Here is an 8326-nt window from a genome sequence, read left to right as displayed (position 1 = left end):
AGGAATTCAGCGTGCACAACTTCAGAAAGAACTCTGGAGAATTCAGGATGTCATGGAAGGACTGAGTAAACACAAACAGCAGAGAGGCACTGCAGAAACAGGTACATTAGCCTCATCTTTTATTCTGCACTTATTGACCATAATAATATATCTAAATGGAATAACACATAGAATTGGATTTCTCTTGTTATTTTAATGGATTTTTGACATTAGAAAACAGGCACTTTGTAATATTGAATCAGTACCCAAGTTTATATGTAATATAGAAAGCAAAAGTTTTACCAACCACACTCACACAAAAATGAATCATTGTTTTGTGTCTATAATTATAAATGCACACAGTGTTTTGGTTTGGGGAGTTTTTTCCCCACAACAGAAAATATTGTTTTTCATCAATATGTTTTTTTCTCCTTAACAATATAATACAATAACAGCTGTGTAAGAATCATTGTATAGATGAACTATAATTTATCCATTTTGGTGTTGATGAACAATGTAAGTTGCTTCCAGGTTGTTGGGTGGGTGGGTGGGTTTTTTTGCTTTTCTTTCATAAGTCATGATGTAACGAACATGACTGTGTACATAATAAACACACCTGCTAGTACTAATGGGTTCTAGGAAATGAGAAATAAGTGCACATTTTTCATTTTGATATGCACAGCCAAATTGCTCTCCTAAAAGATTATATCAAATCATACTTAAACCAGTAGTATTTGAGAAAACCCATTTCCCCATACTCTTGTTTATATTAGATATTTCACTTTGTATTTTTTAATGTATTGGGGTTTTTTAAGTATATTTTATTGAAGTGTGGTTGATTTGCAATGTGTTAATTTCTACTGTATAGCAATGTAATGGGTTTTAAATTCAGAAAACAAATGAGGGGTTAGAAACTAAAGGCTTTGTTTAAAATAAATGAAATTGTTCCTTTTTTCTGTAGATTTAGGAAGATATGTTTAGTGTAAGTAGTTATATTTTACATTTTTTTTTAATAGGTATGATAGGATCAAAGCCTTTCTCAACAGTTAAGTACAAAAATGAGGTAAGTTTGGATTGTTTCTCTAACTATAAATTAATTTATAATTAAAACATGAATTAGAATTTTCTCTACTCATAACAAAAATGTTTTCTAAATATGTTTGAGTTACTGTTTTGATCTTAAAATTTTGCTGGTTCAGTAATTTGGTTCTTCTAACAGATGTGATCTTCTTCCCTTTTCTTAATGGAAAAAAAAATTGAATCACTACTTCTCATCTATGTTAGAACTTTAACATTGTCATACTTTTTCTAATCTAAGTAATTTGAGTATTTATTTATCATTTTTTGGTATGATAAGTTGGCTGTGTATCATGCATACCATAAAGAAATGACAACTACAAAGAGATACTGTCAACCTGGGTGAAAGCATCTGTGGTCTTGAATTTTGTATAAAAGCCAATCAAAAAGAAATGTTCTTTCTTTTCTCTTAAAAATTAGCAAAACAATACAGAGTGAGATTTTTTTTAATGAATTCTTTCCTTTTATTTTTAAAATGAAATATAGTAGTTTCATACATTTGTTTTGATGTTGAGCTTTAGAGTAAAGCTAACCTGTGTGTTACAGAAAAAATTAAATGCAGTCAAATTTAAAACCCAGTTATTGGCTATCATAAACATTTTTTGGTTTTACTTTTTCATATGAGACTCTTGGCTTGGCAGTGTCCCTTTAATTATCTTAAAATGAATGTAAGTTAACTTACCATTGCAAAGAATTTCGATATACTTAATTCAATATGCTTATCTAAATAAGGTGACTATTCTACAATCTTTAGGAAGAGGAAGTAGTCCCACCTCGTCCTCCACTTCCTCGGTCCTATGACTTTACAGACCAGCCTCCCATAATCCCCCCTCTGCCCAGTGATAGCAGCTCCTTGCTCTGTTATAGCAGGGGCCCAGTCCATCTGCCCGAAGAAAAGAAGATTCACCAAGTTCAAGGATATCCAAGAAATGGATCTCACTGTGTAAGTGGCTGCAATAGCCACAGAGTAATCAATCGTACATGCCCTCATTTTTCAAACTTAATTTATTTTAGACTCAGACTTTTTTTTATTATAACACCACTTTTAGCCAGCACTTTTTTGTTCATATATAACATTATCATTTGTTTTTCCTGTTTTAGTTTTACCATTCTTATTTTGTAATATTTTCACAATTTTAATAAAATTTCATAGTTTCTGCTTTTCATGAATATTTTCATAAAGTGGTTACTTTATGTGCCTGTGTTTAAGGAGCCATATTTTAAATATACCATTTCAGGATGTTAGAAGCAAAATGATATCTTTAGATCAGAAAGACACAAGGAAAAGAAGATTCTTACCAGGAATGATCAAAAGGTTGGGATGTGGGCAGTTCAGTCTAGGTAAACTGTTAGAGGGTGTGGACATTGCCAAGGAAAGACATTACCCATGGAAACTGGAAAAAAGGAGTTTGGGGATTAAACAAATAAATGTAAAATGTAATAAGCAAGGAAAAGAGAACAAGGAGAAAAGGAATAGGGCTAATTGAGTTAATATGATATAATTATTTTTAGACTTTAGTTTTACTATGATAAAAATGTTCTGATGACTTTGTCCCTAAGAGGAATATTCTTAATTTTAAAATCAAAAGATATGCTTGTTAAAAATCTTTTATAAAGTCTTTTCTTCTACCCTAATTGTAACATATATATTAATTGTGTTATACCCAAGATAGCTGACTGAGGCTTTTAATTGATAGAGTGTGAGTTTTTAGAGATAAACATTTTAAAAGAGACTTTTGCCTTTTTTTGTGTGTTTGTGTGTGATTACATATCTTCCTTTCAAGGGTCCAGATTATAGACTCTACAAGAGTGAACCAGAGTTAACAACAGTGGCAGAAGTTGATGAGTCTAATGGAGAAGAAAAATCAGAATCTGTTTCAGAAATGGAAACTTCTGTTAAAGGTCAGCATTTGAGATAAGTTTTATCTCCTGCGTTTTTCAGACACCTTAGAAATAAATTTAGTTTATATGTTGACACAGTACATATACAAGTCCACAGTCCCTCATCTGAAACCTTTGGAATCTGATGCGTTTCTGAATATGGAAGTTTCAGATATTGGGAAGATAACATGACCCATAAACCACATATCAACATGTCATCTCTCTCTGCTGAGACAAATATGGCAAAATGTGGGATTTTTCAGAAAAGTAATTTCTGATCATAACACACTAGTCAGTTTTATTTTTAATAATCTGCTAAAGGGTCATAAAGTAAAGCTTGAAAAATAGTAAGTGGTAATATTCACATAGCTTTTTCCATAATTGGAATATTCTTCTAGGTTTTCTAACGCTGGGTTTTGTGTTATTGTTGTTTTGGGGTTTTTTTTAATTAGAAAAATACTGCCATCTTGAAAACTTAATATTTATATACCTTTCTCATTCTCATCCAAATCATATCTTTTTCTCATTGAAAATCTTTGTTAACTTTATCTTTTCATACACAGATGTAAGTGAAACAGACATGGTCTTCGTCCTTACCATATTCGTGCATATAATTATAAATATGCAGGAAATATCAAACTGCAAACAAAAGTAAATGTTTTTGGCAAATAGGTAACTAGATACCTGGCCAATCCTCCACAGATTATAAATGCTGGTTCATATCAGTTTAAATATTTTTGAGACGCTTCCACAAGTTGCGGAAAAGTAAAGAGAGGGATGTTCAGGCCAAAAATTATATGAAGGGTAGTGCATTAGTCTGCTTAGGCCACCATAACAAAATACCATAGACTGAGTGGTTTAAACAACAGAAGTTTATTCTCACAGTTCTGGAGGCTAGAAGTCCCAGACCAAGTTCTGAGAGGGTTTGGTTTCGGGTGAGGACTCTTTTCCTGGCTTGTAGATACTGCCTCCCTCACATGGCCTTTCCTCTGAGTGCCTGTAAATTCTCTGGTATCTCGTTTTATAAGGACACTAATCTGTGGGGGCCAGGGCCCCACCCTTATGACCTCATTTAACCTTAATGACCTCCTTTTAATCCCCATCTCCAAATATAGTCACATCAAGGATTAGGGCTTCAACAGGAATTTTAGGAGGACCAATTCAGTCCATAGCAAGAGGCATCCGGGAAGTTAAGTGGAGCATGAAAGCCAGCTTTCACCTTGTGACAGGACAAAGCTCAGAGCATGAACAAATTAGGAGTCTGCTAGGAGACCCCCTAAAATAAAGCTGGGGCCCTCTGAGGGCTATACTCTCAGTGAAAACTGATTAACTCAATTTCATCAAAATTTAAAACTTTTGCCCATCAGAATGGAAGAAAATATTATCAGTACATATACCTTACAAAATCCTTGTATCCAGAATGTATAAATAACTCTTGCAAATCAGTAATAAAGATAAACAACCCAATAAAAAAATAGGCAAGGGCTTCCCTGGTGGCGCAGTGGTTGAGAGTCCGCCTGCCGATGCAGGGGACACGGGTTCGTGCCCCGGTCCGGGAAGATCCCACATGCCGCAGAGCAGCTGGGCCCGTGAGGTGAGCCATGGCCGCTGAGCCTGCGCGTCCAGAGCCTGTGCTCCGCAATGGCAGAGGCCACAACAGTGAGAGGCCCGCATACCGCAAAAACAAAACAAACAAACCAAAAAAAGTAGGCAAAAAAAGCCTTGGAGAGTTAACAAATCAGGTATACAAATGGCCGATAAGCACATGGAAAAGCTTACAACTTACTAATCATAAAAGAAATGCAGTTTTAATGCAAATAAAAATCACATTTCACACCTTCTAGAATGGCTAAACTTGAAAGACTGACTACCTAGTGTTGGTTAGGATGTGGAACAATTGGAATTCACACACATTTCTGAGGTGGTATAGGATGGAACAATAGTTTGGCAGTTTCTCATAAAGTTAAACATGCAGTCATCATAGCCAGGAATCCTATATATTTACCTAAGAAAAATGAAAGTATAATCCCTCAAAAGACTTATACAAGGGTTGTTATAGCAGCTTTAATTCATAATAGACAAAAACTGGAAGCAGTCATATGTCTGTCAACAAGAGTACGGCTAAACAGGTTATAATACTTCTCAGCAAAAAACTGGTAGATATATTTAGTCATAACGATGATGTCATCTGAAATATGTTCTCTAATATGGCTTGAATTCTTCCTGGAAGTTTTTTAAATTTTGGGTTTTTTTTTTTTTAGTATATAATCATAAGCTCTCATCTAATAAATTGTCTGAATTACAGAGTAATTTATTTTGTACCACATGACTTAAAGTCGGGCTTTTAAAAATGGACCATTGACTAGCATAGTAGAAGGCTTTTCTTTATTTGAACTGTAAAAATTACTTGTAATACATCAGTCCAGCTCTTCACATTCTCAAATATACAACTGTAATAAACACAGAGTTCATAAACAATATTAAAACTTCATTAAGCTGCAGATTGTTTGGTTCATCACCTAAAGGGGCCCTGAATGATTGACTACCATTTGTCTTTGGGGGGAAAATAAGATTTCATTTTTCTACTTAGTTAATGTAACTTTAATGAGCCCAAAGAGAATGATATTTTTTTTTCAGCAAACTATTGAGACTTGAATAATTTCTTATTTTACTTGTGTCCTCAGTGGACAATAGTGTATATATTCTGCTTACACAAGATGACTATGGTACAGATGAATACATTTTATGTGAACTGATCATTAGCTTTTATTGTTGCATTAATGATTTTGTGTGTGTGTATTGTTTGTTTTCTAATTATAAAAGTAGTGTGTGTTCATTTTAGAAATTTTTCAAAAATGCAAAAGTAACTTCAATTACCTATAGTCAACTATTGTTAACATTGTTAGTGGATTCTTTATTGAGGTGGTGCAGTGTGATTGAAAGAGACCAAATGGGAATTAAGGACATTTAGGTAAATCACTTAACCCTTCTGGCCATAACTTTCCTCATCTCTGTGAGAGGATTAGATTAAGGTACTTTTAACCTCTGAAAATATTGTAAATACTTCATGAAGAAGCAGAGCAACAAGGGAAAACGGGCCAAAGCAGAAGGTCCAGCCATGCTGCTGCTAAGCTGTATGTACTTGAGGAAGTCAGTTAACCCAGATTCTGCACTTCATTTATCTTCTTTTTTCACAGGGTTGTTGTGAAGATATATGATCCACTGCGTATCACTAAATTTTATAATTTTTTTAATGTCATCTGTTATCATCAGTAGAACTTTATTTCTAAAGCTAACCCTAAATTTGTCTGGTTAGTATCATTGCTGGCTTATTAGGTAAAATAAGTAACAAAAGGCTGTTACATTTCCCTCTTTTCAAACGATAAATTTGATTTTAAAAGCCTTCTGATTTTAAAAGCCTCAGAAATTGAATATGTCCAAAGAAAGCAATGTCATGTGAAGATGTTTTGTAGAACTTAATGCTGTTTTTATTTTTCGGTTCCCACTTTCCGGTTGGAGTAGTTCCTCCAAGAACAAAATCACCAACACCCGAATCTTCGACAATAGCCTCATATGTAACCTTAAGGAAAACTAAGAAGATGATGGATTCAAGAACGGTATTTAATTATACATTAATTTCCAGAAGGATTCTCCACCTATTTATTGCCACCTTGTCTATGCTTTAATTTTTAGAGGTTTTTTTCAAAACTTTTTTTTGGGGGGCCACACCACATGGCTTACGGGATCCTTCCCCGACCAGGGATCGAACCCGTGCCCCCTGCAGCGGAAGTGCGGGGTCCTAACCACTAGACGTCCAGGGAATTCCCATCAGAATTGTATTTTACATACTCTTAAGAAAAATTTAGTAATCTTAATTTTTTAAATTACATTCAGGGAATTAGCACCTCAGAGGACAGGCCTAATCTAGGTTTTCTTTGCTCAGACTCCACATGTGGTCTTTGGGGCACAATTTGTGGAATCTGTTCTCAGATAGCTGCCCTATGTTACCTCTCTTGACACCTCTAAAAATTTCCTTAGGAGAGTGATAGACAGTTGCTGTGGTCACCAAACTAGTGGACTTCCAAGCCAGCCTGAGTTTGCAGGGCCTTTTCACTGCAGTGGACTTGGAGTTTGCCAATCCTCTGGTTACAATGAGCAATGTGAATTGAGAATGAGAAGCAAATCCTGTAATTCACTCTTTCATCTGAGGTCCATTTAATTCAGACTGGCTTTTAACCAGTCTAATCTTGGTCTTCTTGGGAAGATTCTCAAAGGACTTAACTCCCTTTCCCCAAGTACTCTCTAGAAATTTGGGCTGCAAAAGAAATTTTACTTTTCATCTTTAAAAATTCTATTTATTTGGTATGAGATAACTTAAATCTATAAGAAAAGACTGAAAGGTACAACAAATGATAAGATTTATGATTATTCTGAAAGATATTAAAGTATGGTACAAAGTATATGCCAGAAATTCTGACAGATTTATATATATAAGAAATATAATGGTCCTGTAATACTGTTGTTCATAGAGTTAGGCATTTTTTAGATTAAAAGGATGTTTTCTTTGGAAATTATGATGTGAAATAAGGCAACAGAAAAAAAAACCTTTAAAAATGCATGTTGAGATCAAACAGAAAGATATTAGTGAATTTATATTATTCTGTAACTATCTTTTTTAAAAAATAACTATCTTAAATACTAGAAGAAAGACTTCTACATAAACAAATACTGGGGGGAAAGTATAGAAGGCTCCTTACCTAATACTGTACCGGAAAGTCCTTTATAAGCAGTACAGATACCAGAAGAAAATACTTGCAGTATAAGAGACAAGGTTCATAATATTTGAGGAATTAATATAAATCAGTTATTTTTAGGGTTTTTTAAAATGGAAACTATGTAACAGTAATTCACAAAAATATGAAAATTGCTCAACACTGATAATCATTTTTAAAGTGCTAATAAAACCCCAGTGAGATACTCTTCTCCAGTTATACTAGCAAAAAGATCTAAAAATTAATAATATCTGGCATTTTAAAAGAATAAATAGATTTGTACAATACGATAACTTGGAAAAGGAAGTTTCAGTGAAACAACACTTTTGCACAAACACAGAAAAACCAGGAAGAATACATGTTTGTTGTTACTAAAAATAGAAGGAGGGCTTCCCTGGTGGCTCAGTGGTTGAGAGTCCGCCTGCCGATGCAGGGGACACGGGTTCGTGCCCCGGTCCGGGAAGATCGCACGTGCCGCGGAGCAGCTGGGCCCGTGAGCCATGGCCGCTGAGCCTGCACGTCCGGAGCCTGTGCTCCGCAACGGGAGAGGCCACAACAGTGAGAGGCCCACATACCGGAAAATAATAATAATAATAATAAATAAATAAATAAAAGGA

The 8326-nt window shown here is 34.6% G+C and overlaps 1 protein-coding gene across 3 annotated transcripts in view; it reads left to right on the top strand.

The window, feature by feature from the left end:
- Positions 1-8326, top strand: part of PLEKHA5 (pleckstrin homology domain containing A5) — a 243062-nt gene that overhangs the window by 226621 nt on the left and 8115 nt on the right. For 2 of the 3 annotated variants that reach the window (XM_007454605.1, XM_007454604.1), the window contains 4 exons: positions 1-101; positions 996-1042; positions 2841-2955; positions 6430-6554. The exon at positions 1-101 is cut by the window's left edge and continues 2 nt beyond it. In XM_007454605.1, coding sequence (XP_007454667.1) covers positions 1-101; positions 996-1042; positions 2841-2955; positions 6430-6554 — 388 coding nt within the window. Of the gene's footprint in view, positions 102-995; positions 1043-1810; positions 2000-2840; positions 2956-6429; positions 6555-8326 lie in introns of all 3 variants that reach the window. The other variant, XM_007454603.1, reaches the window with a different exon arrangement.

The sequence above is a fragment of the Lipotes vexillifer genome, unplaced genomic scaffold (genome assembly GCF_000442215.2).
Source record: "Lipotes vexillifer unplaced genomic scaffold, Lipotes_vexillifer_v1.1 scaffold559, whole genome shotgun sequence".
Classification (NCBI taxonomy): Eukaryota; Metazoa; Chordata; class Mammalia; order Artiodactyla; family Lipotidae; genus Lipotes; species Lipotes vexillifer.
The sequence above is the reverse complement of the archived record's forward strand: the minus strand, read 5'-3'. Positions and strand labels throughout refer to the sequence as shown.